This window comes from Trachypithecus francoisi, unplaced genomic scaffold, assembly GCF_009764315.1.
Source record: "Trachypithecus francoisi isolate TF-2019V2 unplaced genomic scaffold, Tfra_2.0 Lachesis_group6, whole genome shotgun sequence".
Taxonomy (NCBI): domain Eukaryota; kingdom Metazoa; phylum Chordata; class Mammalia; order Primates; family Cercopithecidae; genus Trachypithecus; species Trachypithecus francoisi.
In genome coordinates, this window is record NW_022681471.1 from 20196612 (window position 1) to 20219815 (window position 23204).

At 45.3% G+C, this 23204-nt stretch overlaps 1 protein-coding gene across 1 annotated transcript; it reads right to left on the reverse strand.

The window, feature by feature from the left end:
* Positions 1-685: 685 nt before the first annotated feature.
* Positions 686-16511, reverse strand: IGSF1 (immunoglobulin superfamily member 1). The gene is given in 23 exon segments (XM_033201503.1): positions 686-1104; positions 1256-1379; positions 1768-2046; positions 2168-2455; positions 2647-2934; positions 3130-3417; positions 4100-4387; positions 5054-5332; positions 5659-5949; positions 6340-6372; positions 6467-6537; positions 8412-8511; positions 8514-8531; positions 8858-8875; positions 8878-9135; positions 9643-9936; positions 10178-10306; positions 10309-10477; positions 12374-12660; positions 12960-13241; positions 13629-13654; positions 13791-13931; positions 16413-16511. Coding segments are annotated over 22 exon segments (4020 nt in total). The 5' UTR covers positions 13865-13931; positions 16413-16511; the 3' UTR covers positions 686-968.
* Positions 16512-23204: the final 6693 nt, after the last annotated feature.

Sequence of the window (23204 nt, forward strand, 5' to 3'; positions counted from 1 at the left end):
AATCCCACTCATGGGGCAAGTGGCCTTCTAATCCAGGGGAAAGGTCAGGGGCTGAGAATGGGAGCTAGCCCCCACCCCTACCATTTCCCCATTTGGAATCCTGAGAGGCGGCACTAGCAGGTCCCTGTTCCAAATAATCCACCTCATCTGCTTACTGGCTTCTTGAGATCCCACCAGTAGATGCACATTCCTTTGGGAAAATGGGACTCTCTTTAGAGAGAGGCAAAGTATCATATTTGATTAATTGTTCATACTTAAGAGTGAATTCATTTACACCCTGTGATTGCTAGGTAAGGGCCACAAAGCACGCTTTTCCAGTTTCAAAGTTCTGCTGAGGGCCAATCCCGCTGTTTGAAAGTGGATGTACTATGGACCCAAACGTAACATGGTGAAATGCATGTAATGTCTGTGTTTTCCCTTCTCAGGCTCAACCGGGAGAGAGTGTTGCCATTCATTCATTCATCCAATGGAAGGGCAAAATAATACTCTGGTCAGTGAATACATGTCAAACCAAACTGGGAAGTAGCTATTTTGGAGCCCCCTCCCCACACCCATCCTTGAACAACTTTCTCTTTTCTCGTAGCCCTGCACTCTCTTATTCTGCCATCGAGGTCAGCTCCAATACATCATTTCTAAATTGTTAGTGGAAAACAGACCAACAGAAGACCACAGCCGTAGTTTTTGCAGTTAAATAGTGAATGCTCTTTTTATTCAGAAGAATGCATTTTTAATAGAATTTCATGTGCCAGTAAATCAGTACAGTGAGGAGTTACAGGGGTGGGGAATCTCTCTTCAGGAAACATCTCACCCTGGCAGAGCTGTCAACTCCCAGAATACCCTTTACCCAGCTCAGGTGATTAGGGACCAAGGAACAGCAGATGGGGCTGACTTGCAGGGTATCTAGTTGGATTTACAGGTCTCTGAAAGCAAGAGAGAGGAGAGGAAAGCTCTTGTAAAGGAGGAGATTATTATATTGGGACTGGCAGTTCCACAGAGATTCTCCGAGAGGTTGATGAAGGAGAATTGGCGGGGGTTCCTGGTTCTCCTTCTTGGTTACACTCTTCAAGGGCAATGGTCTGGTCTCTTCCGTCTGTCTCTGAGCCTCTATGTAAAGAAAAAGACATGAGTAAGGGAGGATCCAGAACCTGAAAACAGATTGCATGGTGGGGCTCAGATACTAGGGAAGCATTTATATGATTGTTTTTCTAGCACCACCTGGTTCACAGAAGGGGGCCATAATGAGGCATTTATTTACCTGGTTCGCAGTCGAGGCCACTTCTTCCACTCTATGGCTAGCACTACCCCCAAGGCTACAACAACCACCACGATTAGGCTACTTCGGACAATGTTCCCTACTGTGCACTCCTGAGCCACAGGCCCTGTGGTGATGAAAGAGGAGAAACCAAGGCCATGGAGATTAGCATGTGTATGTTCCCCTTAATCTGGTATTGCCCCACACTCTGGTCTTCTTTAGGGTTCATGTGGGAGCCATGTGTTCAGACTACAGAGCAGGTGGGCAGTGGCAGAGTTTATGCTGAGGCAGAAGCAGCCCTCCTTTCCTTGGGGCCAAGAGGCCTGGAAAGAAACTCACTATCTTCAAAAACATTTAAGGTTCCACCTCCTCACCATCCTTAGGAGAAAGATGACACACTATAGGTCCCTGGTTCCAAAGCCCCTCCATTCTCCTGATTTGAGATGTCTCCATGGGGACTGTCCCTGGGATCCCAGGTGTGTCACACCAGGATCATGGAGAGATTATTCTCTTACCTGCTGCCCCCACCAGCTCCAGGGAATCACTAGGTTCTGACCAGATATCAGGGTAGGCCTGGAGGCGGTAGCTGCAGCTGTAGTTTCCAATGCCTTTTCCTTCTACATTGTTGATGACAAAGTCTCCATCCTCTGAAAACTGCTGAGGTGCTTCTTCTCCATCATGTTCTAGGACAAATTCAACACCTGGCAGGGGCCCTCGGCACTGAAGGATGATGTCCTTCCCTAGCTTGAACATGGTGCCGGGCCAGGCTGACAGAGAGGGTTTAGGGGGCTTGTCTGCAACCAACAAGGACACAGAGTTAGAATAAGTGATCCTGAACTTAGCCCTTTACCCCCTTATTGCTGACTGCTAAAAACTACAAAATCATGACTCGTACTGAAGTCTCCAGGACCTTACCAGTCACCCAGATCTCCAGGGAGTCACTGTGATTTGAAGCTGCAAAGGGAGCAGAGTCCAAATAATAAACACAGCTATAGATCCCAGAATCTTCACCTCTCACTGCTGGCATCCAGAAGTCAGCCCTGTACCCACTTGGCCTCTGTTGCTCTAAGGGCTCCTGAGTCCCCTCCTTCAGCAGGACAAATGTTGAGTCTGGCAGTTCCCCTTGACACTGAAGAGTCATATTTTCGCCAGGGGACACCATGGGACCAGGCTGGGCTAATAGGCTGGGTTTGGGGAGTAAGCCTGTAAGAAATGAACTCCTGGTCAAAGAGAAGAGGTCACTTTCCAGTGCATCACCCCTGGGGTCTCTGCTCAATAAAGAGGAAAGACAATTGGTTGCCTCTCCTCGAGCTCTCCGAAAACTATCTCCCATGAACCAGTCTATTCCCTCCTTTCTCCACTTCCATGCCCACTTGAGAGCCTCTTTCCCTTACCTGTGACTATGAGTTCCAGGGTGTTGCTAGGTTGTATCTTGATAGAACTGGTCCAGTCAGGGTGGTAGCAGCAGCTGTAACGCCCCATGCTAGCACCAGATATATTGGTGATGGGGAATGCCCCGTCATTACTGGTGGATCCCCAGAGCTGCATTGAAGTGGCTTCTTCTTCTTTGTGCAGAATGTATCCTACACCATGGACTGGCCCTCGGCACCAGAGAGTAACATTCTGCCCCATGGGAACCACAGAACTGGGTTCAGCAAACAACCATGGCTTAGGGAATGTGTCTAGAAAGAGACCAAGGTTGTAAAGTGATGACTATAGAAACTTATCAGTTCCTGCTTAAATTAACCCTCTATCTTTCTCCTCTTGGACACAATAGTTCCCCTCCATGGCCTAGCCTAGACTTCTAGGAGGAATTACCCTCCCTAACCCCTACTCCAATGATCTCCATCCCAGTCCCATGTCCGCTCTGTCCTTACCAGTCACCCAGATCATAAGGGGTATACTGAGATATGACCCCCTGTTTGACATGGTTGTCTCATAGTAGATACAGCTATAGTTCCCAGAGTCCTCTGCTCCAACAGTGTGGAGAAGGAAGTCAGCTGAGTTCCCTGAGACACTCTGAAACTGTAAGGGAACCTGGGCTCCCTCCTGCAAGAGGGCGAACCTCATGCCCTGGAAAGCCCCTTGGCAGCGCAGGGTCACACTCTTCCCAGGAAACACCACAGGACCTGGCTGTGCCAGGAGAGTGGGTTTGGGGTAGAATTCTGAAATTAAAGAGACAACAGCATGAGATAACCCGCCCTCACATCCTGCAAATAGCCTTTTAAAGTGTTTTGTAAGACACAATATATGTTTGTTGTCAAAATTAGAAAATATAGAAAAAAGCAATGAAGGAAACACAATTCTGCCACTCAAAGATAAGGGTTTTTAATATTTCTTTGCCATTTATTCTTTATATACATTCCCATGTCCATGTAGCTATAACTGTTTACATAATTGGGACTCCACTTATGCACAGTTGTGTAGTTGTATAGTATGCAGCTGACAGTTCAAGGTCTTTTCCCTTCTCTGAGAGCCGTCCAACCCACCGATTTCTGACAGCCCAGCTAGAGAAAAAGTGGACATTGAGCCTAAAGCTCAAGGCCAAGCCATAAAAATGTGCAGAAATAGGGCAACTTGAACTGAGCTCTTGGAATTGGACACCCCCATCTGCCTCATTTATTTCCCCAGAAATGAATTGCTTGCCTCCCCACCGCCTTTGTTTCTTGTTCCTGTAATAATAACATGAACAGCTGTGCATCATGGACTGGTCACTATGGACCAGCCACTGTCCTAAGCACTTTCTCAGTGTTTTTTAGAAGAAACATTTCTTCCTCTCCCACTGACAGCCTTCCACCCACCATCCCAGGGTTGGCACCACCTCTACCTGGAGTCCCCCCTCCTAACCTGTCACCACGAGCTCCACAGGGTCGCTGGGCTCAGACCAGATAGAAAAGTCATAATATCGGCAGCTGTAATTCCCTCCATCACCAATGCCCACCGAAATGATTAGAAAGTGAGCTGCACTGGCCCCTGGACTTGCCCAGGACCTGTCACTGGATGCTATTTCACTTCCATCTTTGTAAAGAATAAAGCTCATATGCTGGTGGGGGGTGGAGCAATTGAAAGTCACTCGGGCACCAGGGGTGACCACAGGGCTGGCCCATGTCTTGAAGAAGGGCTTAGGGTACATTTCTAGAAGGCAAAAAAACAAAACAAACAACAACAACAACAAAAACAAAACAAAACAAAAATAACAAAATACAACACAAAACCAAATTAAGAACAAGAAAGAGAGAAAGCAAATATAGCAAATATTGGTTCTAGGAGGCTTCTCTGCTTTCTATAGTATTTCATTCAGAAGTAAGTGCATTTAAAAAGTAAAGTAAATCCACTTTGCAGATGGACTTCTCACACAGGGACCCTTCAACCCCACCCCTCACTACCACCAGATGAATCCTCAGTGTGAGGCAATGGAGGCTAGTAAAAAGGTAGAATTTTTCTTGGGGCTCTGCTGATTCTCTGAGTCTCACTTTGCCCATTTGGACCAGGGGAAAATGGTACCTGCTTCACCCACCTTGAAGAGTTGCTCTATGGTGAAGTGAGATAATTGATGTGAAAATAATTAGAAAAATTAAATCACACTCCATGAACCAAAGCTATTAATAACGATTATGGCTATTAATATCGTGCAGCCAGAGGCCCTGGCACTCCCAGCGCCACGCCTGCCTGGCTCTAAGATTGGACACAGGCTCCCAGGACCAGCAGCAAAGTTTGCTGCAGGGAGAGGAGTGTCTGACCCAGGGCTTTGCCTTTCCCTCCACCCCGCCCCTCTTCCTCACACATCCTTTTCAGCTCTACCTTTTATGACAAGCTCCAGGGGCTCACTGGGCTCAGACCACTTGAAGGGGCGTTGTTCAGTGTGAGTGCGGCAGCTGTAATTGCCTTCGTCTTTATCCTCCATTCTTTGGATTGTAAAGAAGGCTTCCCTTCCAACTGCACCAAGTTGCTGGACAGGTTCTTGCTGTCCCTCCTTATACAGAGCAAACCCCATGCCTGCCAGCCATCCTTTGCACCGGAGTTGTAGTTCCTGGCCCCGGATTGGGGGGGAAGCAGAAATGACAGGTTTGGGGAGGATGTCTGGAAAACAGAATGGGGTGGAAAAGGAGTTAGAAGTTTGCAGTTGCCCAGATAGGATACTCGGGGTCACTTTGTCAGCAAATAAAGACATTCATTCTGGGCTGGCCCTAGGCTCTTCCAGTCAGTCTCCTCACACTCTCTTTCCCATCCCGCCCCTCCCCCTGCCCCGTAACCCCCTACCATTTCAGCACCCCTCCTCTCCTACTTGCAGCACAAGCCCCTTGGGCTCCAGGGTCCCTGTGAGTTCGTTCCCTCACTCCCAGGAGCAGTGTTGGAGTCCCAGGGGCACTGGGGATAACTCCGGGAAACCCTCTACCTTTTCTTACCTGTCCCCAGCAGCTCAAGTGCCTCACTGGGCTCCGATACAGCCATCTCCTCCCATGAATGGCAGTGGTAGCTCCCGGTATGGCTCTGGGTCAGGGCGCCAAGGGGGAAAGCAGCCCGGACCTGCTCTGAGGCCGGGCGAGTTGCAATCCACCCGGTCCCGTCCTTCAGCAGCACAAACTCCTTAGTTGAGCCAGAAGGGCTTCTGCACCAGAGGGTTAAGTTCTTCCACGGGGCCAGAGGAAAGTTGGTCTCTGCCCACAGCTCAGGCTTAGGGGTTGGCATGACTATTTCTAGAAACAGCAGAATTAATGAAGCCATCCTCCCGCCTCCCTTCTCCTCCCTCCTCCTCGCCCTTGAACCCCCTACCCGGATCACACTGCCCACCTCCCCTTGCAACCCAAATCCAAATCCTTTCCTTCTTTCCTTCCTTCCTCAGGTGCTGGGGAAAGGGGAAGCTGGTGTCTTATAGCTGAGCCTCAGAAAAGTGCAGAAGCTTGGAGGAGATTTTGCGGCAGAAAGGCAAAGTGGGAGGCTGAATTTTGCCAGCAGCTTTAGCAAGTGCCCCTTCCTGGCTGTCCTTCCCTCCCAACCAGTCACTCTCTGGCCAATGACACTGACGCTCTGTAGTTATTTCGGATCTCCAGGGAGGAATGTCCCAGTCTGGAGCAGGAAAAACTCACCAGTCTCTTCTATCAATACCCCATTGCACAGTCCTGCAAAAGAAATTGCTGCCAGGACTCAGCCCCCTCCCCCACTGGGACTTCACCCCGGCCTTCTGCCCGGGCCCCTTCCCCCACTTGTACTCACCACAGCAGAGAAGGGCCGTGACTATGAAGAGCATGGTGACCCCTTGAGCTGTTCCCAGCAACCAGGCTTCTCTAGTGAGACCAGAAAAGAGATGAGAGGAGTTGCTGGGATTAGGGGAGGGTGGAGGAAGGGGGCGGCAATTTATGTCATTGGCTTACTCACTACCCAATGGGGACTGGATATGGCCAAGATAATGGGATATAATCTTTTCTGACATCAATGACTTTTCTTTTTGAGGGCCTTACCACCTACAAACCTCTTGCTCTTTCGTGACCCACATGTCCCCTCTGCCCCCTCCCCCTCCCCAGCCTGTATCATATGTCAGCTCCCCATGGCCCCTGATTAGGCTGTTGCTGGAATTGAGATGTCAGATGTGAAAATGCTTTTATATTATCTGGAGCTCTCAGAATCCCTGGAGCTCAGTGTGATCTGCAGCTCTGGGTGGTGTGTGTGGGGGTGGAGCGAGAAACCGTGAGTATTTCTCAGTCATCAAGTTTAAGTTTGGAAGCAGTTGTTATGGCAGTATTGGTCCTCAGACCCACCTGCCTCACCTGCCTTTGTTATGGAAGTGTTGCCTAGGCAGCTGTGGTGAATTACTAGAAGATTGTCAGTGCTGAGCTAAGCTTTTCAGAGAGTAGAAACTCTCCCCTCAACCAGATTATAACTAGAAATGTGCAGCAGCTTTGGGTCATGGGTCTTGTAGAATTAGGTGATATTAACCCAAAATCCATTGGAAAATTTTTACTTAGAAAACACTGACCATCCTTCCTGGTGAGGAAAACATGATTTTCAAGCTCCTTTCTCTGAAATCTGGTTTCTGATCTTATTCTTTGATGCTGTGTTGCTGGGCTGGGGTGGGGCACATAAAGCTACATTTTTTTTTCTAACCACTGGCTTGGAGATTACTCTAATGAATATGGGATCCAGGTCAGGTTCCAGAAAGCAGTAGAACTTGACCCCTGCTGAAACTTTTTGAAAACTCAAAGGGTGGTGGTTTTTGCAGAAGGCTTAGGTGGCTCGCTTCTAGTTGCCCAAGTATTTTGGCCCTCAGATTCCAGCAGAAAGCACAGACACATATAATCATAATCATAATCATAATCCATTGTGCACTGAATACTCCCAGACACACTGACCACAGTTGCAGGGCGGGGTTCCAACCAGAAGCAGGGAGTAGGGGGAAGTAGACAAGGTATTCAGGAGCTAACATCCCTACTAGGTCAGAAGTGGTCATGACTCTCATTGTTCCCGGTAGAGTAGCCTGAGCACAAGCCATGGGGATGAGAGAGGCAGATGGCCCAGAGCACACCATAGAATCAAAGGAAATGGCAGGAGAATCTGTTTGGCCTGCGAGTTTGTGAGTCAGAGGAAACAGTCTGATTCTGTTGCTCTGTCCAATGTCACATCAGATGGCCATCCAGATCAAGTCTATATTCCCAGAATGCTCTGCACAGGTGGTTGGAGGCCACAGTGTCAGAGACTGGTTACTAAGGCAACTAGGATGTATCACAAGGTTTAATAGCTCCTGAGAGCTAGGGATAAGGGTGAAAAGTTGGGATAGGAGTTGGATAACAGCCTGGAAGACAAGACAGCATGGCTCTTACAAAAGGAAAAATCCAGAACAAGTTAATGAGGGAGACATCAATCATCTCTGAGGGCAGGATGGTCTGTAGTGGAGATTGGGCACCCTCAGGGGGGATGTCAGTGAATGAAGTTCTGATTACTCCTTCTGCCTCTGAGAACTATGCATTTCTCCACCCTCTGGCTTGAGTGCTGACCCCTCTGTGAGGCGAAAGAGAGAGCTGAAGTGAGAAAGTCTTGTTCCCAAAGCCCAGAAGATGGGGGTTCTATAGGGTGTGCCTCTGTGGCTTGCCTCAAATAAGGTATGACTCATTCTTCAGACTCTATTAGGTTGGGGGGTAACAGGGGGCTGGGACAAGACAGTTACCTGATTCTGAGTCTCCGACACTTCCACCTTATCCACAGCACTACCAACAGCAAGGCAACAAGCTGCACGATTAGAGACAACCTGATAGCTTCATTCAGACATAATTCCAGGTGAGATAGCCTGTGGCCAGAGAAGACCAGAATCAGAGGCCTTGATGGGGACAGGGGCAGGTGAATACATTCATGGGGTGAGGACAATCTGGTTACTGAGAGGGCTTATATTGGGAAGGTGAGGCAGAAGTGGCCTTCTTTTTCATGGAGAATGGGAGCCTTGAAATTATCCTGCTAACTGCCTTTGAGGAATTGTGAGACCACCCCAGGGGAAGGGTGCTGAAACCCAAGGGCTCTGATTTTCAGACCCCTGACTCCCTTTCCCATATCTTTCTGGGCACTGATCTGGGATCCCTGGCGTATGAGGGGCATTCTTGTGAAGAGTTATCCTCTCACCTGCTGGCCCCATCAGTTCAGGGGCTCACTGCGATGTGACCAGATGTTAGGATGTGTCTCTACGCGATAGCTGCAACTGTAGGTCCCTGTGCCTTTCCCATCAACATTACTGATGATGAAGTCTCCGTCTACTGAGAATTTTTGGAATGTTCCTCTTTCTTCCCATTCCAGAGAAAATTCCAGTACTGGATGAGATACTCGGCACCGAAGGGTGATGGCCTTTCCTAGTTTGAACACAGTGCTTGGCCAAGCTGACAGGGAGGGTTTGGGGGGCTTATCTGAAACCAATCCAGAGACCAGAGTGAGAAGTGACCTCAAACCTAGTACCCTCTCCCCAGAAAATGTTTCTGAGCTCCCCATTTGATCTTCTCTTCCTTTCCACCTCCACTTCGTCAGTGGCTTCAAGATTTGACTGTGCATTAGAATTCTTTTGCCCACCCTTGGTGATCTAAAGATTCCTGGTTCCCTACCAGTCAGGAAGACCTCATACCTGTAACCTTCCCCTGGCCTAAAGAAAAATAATCTTCCCAGGGGTTACAATGGGGCTGTGCCATCCTGAGAGGTGGAGCTTGAGGAACAATCCTGGGAGACAAAGTCCCTAAAGTTTTGGAAGAAAGTTCTACACCACCTTCCGTGTGCGTGCGTGTGTGTGGTGTGTGTGTGTGTTTGTATGCATTTTGCTCATAGCTCTCAGAGGATACAAGGCAACTAGCTCCTTCTTGCAACACCACAATGATGATAAAAACAAACAGGTTGATAAAAAAAAAACAGTTGTTTACACTTGCCTACAACCATAAGCTCCACAGTGTTGTGTGATGGCATCCTAATGGAGGTCTTCCAGGTGAGAAGATACTGGCAGCTATAGATGCCAGTATCACTGTAGGTTACATTGTTGAGGAAGAATGATGTGTTGCCATCGATGCTGGTGGCATCCAAAAACTGAACTGGTTTGTCTTCTCCTTTCTTATAGAGTGCAAGACCCACTCCATCCACTGGTCCTCGACACCGTAGGCTCACATTCTGACCCATTTGGACCACAGGACTGGGCCGAGCAAGTAGCCAGGTCTTGGGGAAAGTGTCTAGGACAAGACCCAGAATAAAAAGCACTAAGGATTTCACTTCCTGCTCCCACTCCTTAGGATTCTTTTCCTTCGCTTCCTCCAAACCACCCTTGGAAAAACCTGCCTACACCCAGTTTTACAAATTCTGTTCCCTTCTCTACTGTTAGCCTGGCCACATGATTAGGTTCTCCAGGGAGCACAGAGGGAGATTTGTATTCTTAGCCCTTAACCTAAGTTTCATGGCATACCCGTTTCTTACCAGTTACCCAGATTTTCAGGACATCACTAAGGAGTGAACCTCTATATGAAGCGTCATAGTAAAAGCAGAGGTAATGTCCAGTATCTTGGATCTTCAAAGACTGGAAGAAGAAATATGCCTCGTTTTTATTGTCTTCTTGTGGTAAAAGGACTTCTCCAAGTCTTCAACTCTCATTAGGGCAAAGGTCATTCCATAGATTGGCCCTTGACACCTGAGATTCAGGCTTTCTCCAGGTGCCATGATGGGCCCAGGATGGACTGTCAAAGTGGTTTGGGTAGAGTCCTACAAAGGGAAGAGACCCTAAAGTTAGAGGCAAGATGATTCTTTCCTGTTGTCTTCTGTTTTCTCTTTCTTAATTTCTTTGAACAAGAAGTGGTAGCTGAAGTTTACCTTCTCTTCCCTATCCCTTCCTTGGATCTCTGCCTCTGTAACATAATCATGGGTAGATTCACTTATACCCCTGTTCTCTCTCAAGAATCTGTCAGCTTCACTGAGCTCTAACCATGTGTAGGGGTGTATCTCAGTGGAAGATCTACATCCACAATTCCCTGTATCTTTAGGTCCCTGAAATGCCAAATGTAGTTCTTTCAACCACCAGAAAAACCAAACCTCTGAAAATAACAATGATTTCATCTTTGCAGAGCATGAATGCCACTGAAGTATTAAGGAGAGCTTTTGAATACATTAAGCTTATTTAAGATCCTACTTCCACAACAAGACTGAAAGAAGCCAATAAAGAGGGCTTGGCCAGTAAATCTGCAACCCAAAGAAATCTCTCTTACAGAGCTACACATTCATTTCCATGGATTGTTTTGCCAAGGAGATTGTACACGAAAGTGAGGGCAAACCTCACCTCCTACCACTCCTCCTACGCCCACCCCAATGCCAGGCACACTTATCTATTCATTATGGAAGGATCAGCTCTGTCATATGCTCACTGAGCATTTAGTATGCATCAAGCATCATGTAAGTCTAGGTGTATATGAGAAAAGAAGACAAAGTCTCTGCTAGCAAAAAGCCCATGAACTGGTTGGTGGGGGGTATTGTTGAACAGGTAACTATGGAAGTGTGTGTTAGTGGAATCTATGCTGAAAGGGCATGAGTACAACAAACATTCATACACTCGGTTCAAACAAGCAGTTTTTTTTGTTCTTTGATCCTCAATAAAAAGCTATACTAACAAAATTAATATCTACCATTTATTGAGAACTTATATGCCAGGCACTGTACATATATATTTAGGCAAATCCTCACAACAACCCTGTGAGGTAGGCATTATTATTAAACCAATTTTGCAGATCAGGAAACTGAGGCATAGAGATAAGCATTACACAGTAGATCAGATAGATACTCTTATCCCATTTTTAGAGTAGAGGAAGCCAAAGCACAGAAAAGTGAAGTGACTTGCTCAAGATCATGCAGGGAGGCAGTGTCAGAGATGGAACTAGAAACCAGTATTACCGCTTCTAAGCCTAGGGTATTTTCTGTAGCACCACAGCTTTCCCCAAGCCTATTTAGCTGGATGGAGAGACTAAAGCAAATGTGGCCAATTCCATCTAGAAACTTCCGGGCCATGGGGTGGGGGAGTTGGGACTGGGACATGTCTGGCATTTTACATTTTGGGGAAACTTCTCCTATACTTAGAGATTGGTGCTGCCTTACTAGCTCTACTGATAGGGAACCAAGGCAGTTTATAAAGCCTTTCTAAAATATGAGCTATCACATTCTTTGTTATTTGTTTTCTTTGTTTTTACTCACCAACACTAGCAATCCATTCTGTTTTCCACACATAAAAATAACAATTACAAATAAAATACATTTCCAAATTTAAGACTCCATTTATAGATTGCAGTGGCAGTGCCTGGCACATATTAGGTGCTCAATAAATATTGGTTGAATTAATGAATGAATGCATGATATTCAACAAGTAGAGAACAACAAAGCTGTGATGAGCTGAAGCTGCTGGCCAGTTGGCTGGGCTCCTTTACTAGTCAAATGATTGGCTCCCATACATCTGCCTTGCAGCACATGCGATTCTAATTTATATATCAGTAAAACTTCAAATGACTGTAGCTCATGGGGCCTTGCAGGGCCTTAGAAACTGGCTGAGGAAAGTAAAATCAGAAACCCTAGCTCAACCAGCCATGATCCCTGGGACAACAATTGCCAGATGCCAGCAGCCATAGCCACACCCACCTGCTACAACAGCTTCAGGGGGTTGCTGGGCTCTGACCACAGGGTGGGGAGCATCTGGATATGAGTGCGGCAGATGTAAACCCCTTCATCCTCAGGTGTCAGGTTGTCAATGGAGAATATGGCCATTGTCCCAGTTGGGACTTGGTAATCCACAGGCTCTGCATATCCCTCTTTAAACAGCATGAATACCAAATCCTGCAGCCAGCCATGGCAGAGGATGTTAACATTACATCCAGGAAGAGGGGGAGTCTCAGCCTGAATCCAGAAGATGGGCTTGGGCAGCTGGCCTGGAAGGATAGAATGAACTGGAATTAGGCAAAGCAAGAATAGTACTGTCTAGGGAGCAGCAGAGGAGAGCTCTACTTTAATTGAGGTTTCCCTGTATGATCCTTGTTTGTCACCCCTCCTTCTTCCATCTCTGCTCCAGAGTCTGCATCCCCCCTCTGCATTGCCCAATACAAAGTAGGCCCTTATTTACTAACTGTGGGATGCGTGCTTGCATGCATTTGAGAACAAACCCTCCCCTGGAAGGCAAGTTTGAATCTCAGGAGCTGGAGTCAATTCTTGAGTATCGCTGTCTTCTTACCTGGTGCCTCCAACTCTAGAACTTTACTGGGCTTTGACCAGCCTGGCTCCTTCCAGTAGCAGCACCGGTAAAGACCTGCATTGGACTCAGTAAGGGCACCTATAAGGAATGAAACTTGGAACGTCTTGTGGGAAGGGCGGATCCAGGTCATCTGTGTCTTATCCTTCAGCAACAGGAACTTGCTTGATATCCGAGAGGGGCTTCGGCACCAAAGCGTGATGTTCTCCCAAGGGGCCTGGGGGTAGTTGGACTCTATCCACAGCTCCGGTTGAGGGTCCATCACTGTTATTTCCACAGATCAAAAAGATGTGAGCAGTCCAGCCCTCTCCCTCCCATAACATGTCCCACAATGTCCCTTAAAATTAGCCCGGACCCAGATCCCTCATTTTGTCTTCCCTTGGGGACAGGAATGTGCTTCTGTGGGGCATCGTATAAGAACCCCAAGATATTTGGTCAGGGGGTCCAAATGAGTTGGAGAATAAAGTCTGATGGTTTCTTTTCCATCTGAGATAAAGCTTTTCACCATGTCATAGGAAACCAAGTCCTCTGATTCCCAATCAGCCCAATCTATCTCTAGAATCTCAAGGCATTATGTCCAGGGTCATGGAGACACGCCAGCATCTTGGATCCTTTAGGAAGGAGGTGACTGAGAGGGCAGGACTCACTTACCTATCGATGTCATACCAGACTCATCCCTGAAAAGAGAGATAATGGTAAAGGAGAGCTCCCTTGTTGTCTCCACCCTGTGCTCAAACCTCAATACTTTCCTCTCCCACCCCTAACAAGTGGGTACCTATGACAGGGTCACTTGCCCCTCACCCCTTTCTGTACTCACGAATGCAAAAGAGCAAAACAGTGAATGTCTTCAGCATGGTGGCTCCCTCCCCTGGTCTGTCCAGGGTCATGGGGCCTCTGGTGCTGGCTGTGTGCTCTGAGTCTTGAAGAATTTTTCTTCTCAGCAGGTGGTGGTATCTAAAAGCAGAATTGTTTTTACTCAGAGGACTTGTCCTGCTCCTTAAAGTTTAGTTTAGATGGCTAAATTGCACTTGACAAACCTACATTGTACTTCCTCACAGGCATGCAGGGTATTACAAGGTCACCTGCTGCTTCCTCTCCTTGCTCCTTTCCCTCACTTCCCTATCCTCCTGCTCAAGGTCTTTGTTGGTATCAAAGATGCCAGATTTGTAGAAATATGGATTTGTCTCTGGGATCTCAGAAGCCCAGAATAGCCTGCAGAAGCTCCACAGGATGGGGGAGATGGCAGGTGCAGAGTTACCTTTTTGGTCATATATATATATACACAACACACACACATACATATATATATACACACACACATATATATATGATGCTCTCTCATATATATAGAGTCATATATATGGTGTGTGTGTATATTTATATATATAGAGAGAGAGAGAAAGAGAGAGAGAGAGAGAGAGAGAGAGAGAGACTTCCAACAACTTAAGAGAGGCGGCATTATTACCATCCCATTTTACTGATGAACAAACTGAGGCTTGGAGAGGATATATAATTTGCCGAAAGTCAAAAGATATTACATATTAGAGCCCAAATTAAAATTCATGTTTAACTCCAAGGCCTATGGATCTAAAACAATGATTTAAACTCCCAGAGGCACCCTTCACTCCCTCTTCACCCTCCCTCACCCCTCTCACTTGATCCCTTGGATATTCTTCCCTTCCATAGAATGCTTTAGATCCAGTATTACTCTCATTCTTGTCTCCTACCCCTAAAAGCTCAATACCCCAGTGTCAAGCATGTGTTAGAAAATCAAGCTGCTTGAGTTAATTTACATAAGGTCTAAATGATTCTTTCATTGCCCTTAACTTCTAAACAGTTTTGTTGATTGCCTCTAAGGGAAATGGAATTGTTTGAATCTCAGGAAACACGGCAAAGATATTTGTGTTCAGGGAGGCTTTCCATTCTCCCGGACCAAAGTCATTATTTACCATAGGCCTTGCATATACACAAGGTAGACTCTTGAGCTTTCATGCCTCTCTCCACCTCCCCCCACAGTAACCTTTCACCAAGGGAAGGTATGTCCCAGCCACACAAACTCAAGCTAATTCTCTTCCACTAACTTTCTACTGGGAGTCTGAAGTCCTGGCTGACTCCAGCTGTTATTAAATCTTAGCTCAGAAGAGTGGGGAAGAGGCAGCTCTCAGATTAGAGAAAGGAACTGATTTTGCTTTTCCAGACTGACCTTGGACCTCAGCCTCTAACTTGCCCCAGTGCTAACACTGGGTAGGATGGAGGAGCAGGAAGAGGAGGATATTTCGTGTTCAAAGTATCTGGACTGTAGGGAACAAGTGGACAGTGAGAAATTCAAGGAAGCGTAGGTCCATTGTTCATTTTTCACTTTGTATCGAAGGATTTTCAGATTACCCACTCTGAATTTTCCTTATCTGTAAAGTGGGGGAGTAATATCGACCGAACATTATTGTTGTGTTGGGTTACAGATAATACATGTACAGTGCCAGGCACATAGTGAACATTACATTTTAAAAAGGTGCTCATTTTTTCTTCTTTTCAAAGGGGGCATCAAACTGGTGTAGAACCCTGAAGATGCCCTTTCCATCTCAGTTCCTACAGCCGCTTGCTCCCACTCCTCTCAGGGCCAGGCCAAAGCTTGGATGCCACCCTGTTGCTTTGTTACCCTGGGGCTTTGGGCCAGGAGTTTTTGGGGGAAGCCAGGTTCCACTGCCAAGGGAGAGGTTCAACCTGGGATTACACCCAGGAAACGCCATCTGAGGTTTCAGCCTTGCCACTTGGACCCCTAAACCAGGATCTTTGCCTACTGCGGGATTGAGGGGAGTCAGGGAAGCTGGGCTTTTTGGCATGGCTGACCCCTCCTCAATCACTAAGGAAATTGTACCATTTATATTCAGCCCAAATGATGAATCTTATACCGGGGGAATGTGAGAACAACCCCAAGCCTCAGGTTAGTTGGCCACGCCCATTTTGGCCTTTCACCCCACCTCCACCCCCAACTTTGGCTGTCTAGCCATTTTACCCTTCCTTCTACTCCACCCCAAGCACTTTCCCCACCTTAGGCAGCGCCGCAGTGCTTTTGAGGGTGACATATCTGAAATGTCTAATGGCTCGCCCCCTGCATAGCTTTGAGGGCTCCAGGAATCAAAGGGGTTAGGCTCGGCGGGGTGCCGGGTACATGCTCCGCTGAGGGTTTGGAGGGAAGACTGAGAAGGGAAAGGGGAGATATCTACAGTGCCCAGAGATTCTCACCGAGGCGGGTCTGGGATCCGGGGAGGAAAGGAGAAAGGCAGGAATGAAGGGGGTGGGGGGACAGACTGGGGAGCAGTTTGATTTACGGCAATTAATTACAGCAAGGAGACTCTTTCGGGGTTTTGTTTAGGATCTGGTGGCCAGTATTTAATCTTCAGCCACTGAACTATGCGCTCATTTGCAGGTACTTACGGTACTTGAAGGCCCGCTCCGATGTTGGAGATTCTCCAGTGAGCTCCTCCAGATGCAGCAAACTGCCCGGCATGAGAAGAGCTGTCTAAGGACAGCCTCTTCGGCTCTGAGCCCCGCCTTCCTCTCTCCCCCGCCCGCCTGCCGGCCCGCCCCAACCTCCTCCCCTCCCTGCACCGGGCTCTGGGAGCCCACCTACACCAACTCTGCCTGGCACCTGCAGTCCTCTGACGACGGGGATTTCTACGCCCCTCCCAGCTCCCCGCCTCTCTCCGGACTCCCTGCAGAGGTTGCTGGAGCCAAATTCAGGCCCCTGCCCCCTCGCCGGTCGCTCAGAGTTTCACTGGGTCACTGTATTCTGGGGGGGGAGAAGGCCAGCTCTCAAGAAGATTTGTAGATCCTTTTCTCCAGCTCCCCAATACCTTTATCGGGATCTCAGATCTTCCCCTGCCCATTCAATGCCCCTTTCATGCATAAACATCGCCACCACAGTTTAAGTGCCTACTATGTGCCCTTGGGCTCTGGGATCCTATATTTCTCATCTTCAGAGCAACTCTACAAAGTAAGTGTTACTCCCCTCAATTTTACAGATGAGGAAACTGAAACTCAGAGAGGGTTAAGTAACTTGGACAGCTTTCAAAGTCCATCTTGGGGTTTTAAAAGTCCAGGTTTTAGGGACATACAAATTTAGATTTTAGTCCACATTTTACATTCAATAGTTGTGTGACTTCAAGCGAGTAAACTCTCTGCGTCCCAGGTTCCCCATCTGTAAAGTAAAAAACAAACAAACAGCAGAACCTATTTCACAAGGCCTCAATGGGATGATGTAAGTAAAACTCACAGCACAATAGGCCTAGCATATAGTAGGTGCTCAATAAATGGTAGTGGTTGCTGCTGCTACCACTACTACTACTAGTATTAATCTGTAAGCCCTTCCCAAATGTCTTAGAACAACATGATTTTGATAATATAGAGCAACCTTTCACAAATGTTAACCATGAAAGACTTTTTATAATGATAATGTATGAATAAGACACCAAAGCTCCTGATATATAACATATGATGAGATTAAAGTATAGCATCCAATGGGCTCACAGACTAATTGATAAGAAATATCAACATGATAGACTAATTGGCTAAAAAATAGCCAAATTTTTCTTTATATACATTTCTTTTTTTTTTAGATACAGTTGCACTCTGTTGCCCAGGCTGGAGTGCAGTGGCGTGATCTTGGCTCACTGCATCCTCAAACAATCCTCCTGCTTCAGCCTCCTGAGTAGCTAGGATTACAGGCGCACACCACCACACCCAGCTAATTTTTGTACTTTTTAGTAGAGACGGCATCCCACCATGTTGGCCAAGCTGGTCTGGAAGCCTCGGCCTCCCAAACTGCTGGGATTACAGGCATGAGTCACCATGCCCAGCCCTTTATGTACATTTTCTACCTGCATAAAATATTTCAAATTATCTAATGAAAAACACTTTAATTCAATAACAAACTATGTAAAAATAAAGTAACAGCTCCTTTAATGGCCAAATTGATTAGCATATCTTCATGCATCAGATGATATCAATTGTGGCTTCCGTTATAAGCTATAGATTATTATGTAATGAATAGAATAAGCATATGAATAAAAAGATGTGTTTCTGGGTAAGTTATTTAGCCTCCAAGCCTAAGTTTTCTTATTTGTAAAATGGCGATAATAATTGCACTTACTACAATGAAGGGTTTGGGGTAGGATTGAACAGAAACTTTCCTGTAAGCCACCACATAGCGCCTAGGACACAGCAAGCAGTCATTGAATCAACACAAATGTTAAGTACTTTCTTTGTGGCAGGGATTGTTCTGGATGCTGACAGTTCAGAAAGGATGACAGTTTCTCTTCTTAAGGAGTCTGTAGTCTAAGGATAAATCATACTAGAGAAGAAGTAGGAGGCAGCCAGAGAAGGAGGAGCCTTGAGAATCAAAGAGGATTGCAATAGAAAAGATCATCAAGTAAGTCATGGTAGTATGTGTTTGGATAATTGCAAGCACTTTGCTGTTACTGTGTGCCTAAACTAGGGCAGCGGTAGCAGAGAAGGAGGGGAGGGCAAGAGTTCCCGAAACACTGAGAAGGCGACATTAGACAAACTTGATGGTTGTTTGGAAGACAATAGTAACAGTTTTTATCTGTCAGAGTGAAAACATCCATGCCAATTTTCAAAACATTTATAGTATAGAAGAGCTTCAAGAAAAAAAAAGGACAGTGGAGCTCGAAGGACAGAGGTGAAGCACCAAGGTTCACAGGGTGTTGTGGGAAGCCTTTCTCCATTTATTAAACCTAAATCTATTTTAGATATCCCGAACAGGAGAAGCCCAGGGCAAACTTGACCCCTTCCCAGTGTTATACTGATGTTGGCAAGCTCTGTATGGTTCAGGAGAACCCAATGGTCACATCTTATCTCATCCCAGCATTCAATGACATAATGGTAGTAGCTTGAAAGTGGCCATGGTCAGAGAATTTTCACCACAGTCAGAGAATTTTCACAACCGAAGAAGCAAGTGCTACAAATCAGTTTCTCCCAGCAACCTTCACATCTCTGGAGCTGTTTTTAAACATTTACTAGCAAACCACTTTTTTTTTTCCAGTTTTATGTTTTAGGACAGTGATTTTTACTGGGAAACAGGAAGGTTTCCAAACTACTCAAGGATCCTGTTAAGTTTCATACACTCTCAAGAAAGTTATGAGCATTGTGTTCCATTCCCCTGTCCCCAGCCTCACCACTCTGGTAAGCCGTCTGAGGACTGTGTCAGATCTCTGGAGAGGTCTGTACATTCAAAGTTTGATCGTGTGTTTTAGCATCCCACCTCACTCCTCAGCCAGTCCCAGGCCCCATCCCTTTCTGCAATGGAGAAGCAGTATGGAGTAGATCAGTGAGGAACCCAGCTGGGACTAAGCAAGTGTCGTTCTGGGGCAGGGAGGAGGCCCAACCAGACAGATTAGATTCCAATGGCAAGACCTGATGAGGAGGGGGGTTAGGCTTTGGAGGTGGGGAGGACAAAGCTGGAAAGGAAAGCTCAGGCCAACTCACAGAGCTTGAATTTCAACTTATCTTTTGTCAAGCACTTTAATTATTAAGGGCACAGTTTGGGGCACTAAGTCATTTCCAGAAGCTATAACTGAGGACATTTTCAGGAGTGTGCAAGAAGTTTCCTAGAATAAATCAAATGCAAGGGATGAATAGAACTAAAACGTATTTAATCAAAACACTCATAGTGGGGTATAAGACATTAGATAGAGGCCTGGGTGATCAGTCTTCTACTTTAGATACAGTTGCACTCTGTTGCCCAGGCTGGAGTGCAGTGGCGTGATCTTGGCCACTTCTAGGTGCTTGTCACAAAGCAAACCAACAATGTGAATACCTAGGTGAATTTCACAAGTTTAATGGGTGAAGGGAGAAAATGAGGATTTTTGTGTGTGTGTTTCAATGTTAGCAGAATCACAAAGTTCCTTTTGGTTTATGTACCATCTACCAAAAAAGGTAATCTACTAGTCCACCATCCCCAAATGGCAATTCTCTTAGCATCATAATATGCCTTTCGTTTATACGAGGAACAGTGTGCATCTAAGTACGTGGTGAGGGAGAGTGTTCAGAGACAGATACCCAAAATGCAGGAGAGCTCCGAAAGTGGGCTTCAAAGTGTTTCAGTATTCCCTTTTCCTGTGTTGGATGAAGTTGGTGGCTCCAGAATGAAAGGAGGTAGGCTCAGCCTCACTGCCTAGAGCAGGCAGGCACAGATTCTATGAGCAGTTTAGGCCTGATCCAGGAAGGATGCTTCCAGATACCAGTGCCAGGAAAGTCTTTTTCTGTCTCAAAGTCTGGCATGCCCCCAGTGTGTCCAAACTGTAGGTATTTGCATGGTGGGGCAGGGGTGGGAGTGGTTGTGTTGGGGGGCGGGGGAAATGCCACTTGGGAATGCACAACTGGTCTCTCTCTAATATTTATTTACTTGTAATCACTTGTCCAAAGGAAACTATAGAATTCAATAATTTGGTTCTTTTATTCCCATGTATTGTACAATTAAACAATTATATAATTAAAATTAAGTAAAGTTGGCTAAACTACAAGAGCAACACAAATTAGCAATTTAAAAACTCATCATTGCAATATTACCCACTGTTTATAATCTGTTCCTAAAAACATCAGTTTACAGGCAATTATTTAAATATACATGCGTCTCTTCCAATTCTACTTGTTTTGTGATCTAGGATCTGGTCAAACTTTCTAAAAGATTCATGTATCCTTGAAAAAAGATGAGGAAATACTTTCTCCATAAAATTCTGCTAATTTCATATAATTGATTACATTCAGGTCGACAATACAGATTTTTTTTTTCTTAATCTATTATATTTCAATGTCTCCCTATCCAACTCACACTTAATTATTAGCTTGCTGTTTTCATTTTGTCCCTACTGTTTATCCCTTCCTCATTCTTTCCCATTTTCCTTTTTGTACTTTCCTTATCCTCCTTTCCCATGCATTCTGTGTGTGTGTGTGTGTGTGTGTGTGTGTGTACATACAGATAAACAACTTGGTACAACTGTAAATTTTTACTTCCTTTTCTGATAATCACCCTGGCAAAAATGCAATTAATTATAAAAATAAAATCTACACTCTCTTAAGAAATGTGGCTTTGAAAGTGAATTTAGTCACTTATCACCGCGAGTATCTTCTCCCTGGGCTGCAGCTGTTTTCAGCAAAACCAATAGTTTGGGAGTTTTACTGACAAATGCCTTGAAGTCATCTTGACTGCCAAAGATTTTTCTCTCATCTTGAAATAAGAAAGATAGCTTAGCTGAATGGTTCACGTGGGGCTTCCAGTCCAGGAACTTCAAGTAGTAGATTTTACTCCAAATTGGTCTCTCATCCACTGTTACTAAGGTATACTCAGGTGTCAGCCCTATATTTATCTTGTTGAAAATCACTTCTTTTTTGCGCAACTTCTGAGATAATTTATCTTTCAAGTTTAAGAATTGTACAATAATATGCTTTGGACTTTTAGTATGAGAGATACATTTGAGTGGGAACTTACACATTTTTTCCGTTTATAAGTCGAGATCTATGTTTAGCTCTGGGAAATTTTTTATCAACATTTTCCTTAATAATGGTTTTAAGACTAATCTCTTTATTTTCTGCACCTTCAAGGATGCCAGATACATAAATATTGTACAACCTTGATGTGTTTTTGAGATCTATCACGTTTTCTTGCACCATGAAGAACTGTTTTCTTAGATGTTTTATCTTTTAAGACTGAAGCTCAATTTTGTCCTCATTTGTACTGATTCTCTCTTCCATGATATTTATTCAGCAATATTTCTTTCTTGGGGTTTCTTTCAATTCTTTGACCTCACTAGTTGTGCCCCACAGTCTTTGCTGAGCTTTTCCTGTGTGCTTTTAAAAATGTCCACATGGTCTTGCATCAAAGGGCCCTCACTTCGGCCCTTTCTCTGGATTCTGCCTGCTGCTCCTCCAGGACAGTCATATCTGTTGAACTCTCTGGCTTCCTGGTTCCTCCTCAGCATCACAGTACTTATTTGTTGCTACTAAGCTTGTTTTCATCATTTTTCTCTTTCTAGATCAGGTAGGTTTCGTTTTCTTTTTGTGCTATTCTCATAGCTGAGGCTTCCATTGGCTTTGTTGGTGTTCCCGAAGTCCAGCAATTTGGTTCGGAGCACAGCTGCTCCTTCTGTCCTCTCCCCGAGAAGCTCAGGAGCTGAGGACTTTTTATTGAAATGTATGACCTATTTTAAGCTGAAATCCTTAGAAATGCTACAGGAAATTAAGATATAATCAGCTGATGTTCTCATCTTAACAGGATTAGAAGTAAGAACTTCATAACCTTACAGATAAGATAAAGAAGTACATAAGTGCGTAAATACACAAATATAAATATGTAAGTGCACTAACTACCTGAATACATAAATATACAAACACACAAAAGTAATATAACAGAACACACAAGTACATACACATAGAAATAAATACGTACGTAAAATGAGTCTCATATGTTCATAATATTTAGTTTCTGCCTGACTGAGAGTTCACAGAATGTGTTTGTGATTAAGCAACTAGGTACATCAGAATTATAAAGCAGGGAATGAGAAGAGTTTACCTACATGTTTCGGTGTTTGTGGAAAGGGATTTTGACTTAGTGTCAGGGGGGTTGAATTTCAGTCCTGGCAGAACCACTTACTAGCTGGGTAATAGTGTGACGTTTGGCAAGCTACTGAAAGTTATTTGAGTCTCCATCTCCTCATCAGTCAAATGAGTATTCAATAACTGTGAGTTAAATCTGAATATAGGACTTTCTGTTTGCCTCATCCTAATCATTACTTTTTAAATGTATCTTTTTACAGTGGATATCTGGGATTTTGATTGGTGGGAGTGGAAATAAGACTTAATAGGGAGGGGGAACTTGAATAGATCTCAAATGGATACCATCTCAGTTCCCAGATTCTTTTTGAACAATTAAAGAGTAAATATTCCATTTGACTATACCCAAAGTATTATAGAAAGATGGAAAAATACATTCTGTCTTCAAGATTATGAATTCATGGGAGATATATTCATATTCACAGCTAAGGATGATATAATGCAGAACACAGTAAACTTTGAAGATGGAGCGTGAAACAAAGCATTGTCATAACATAGAGAGGAAAACATTTAATTCCAATTTGCAGAGCTTAGAAGTTCTTCATTCAAGTCCACCAGACTCAAGCACCTCTATCACTGAGCATGGTGAGGTCACCTTTA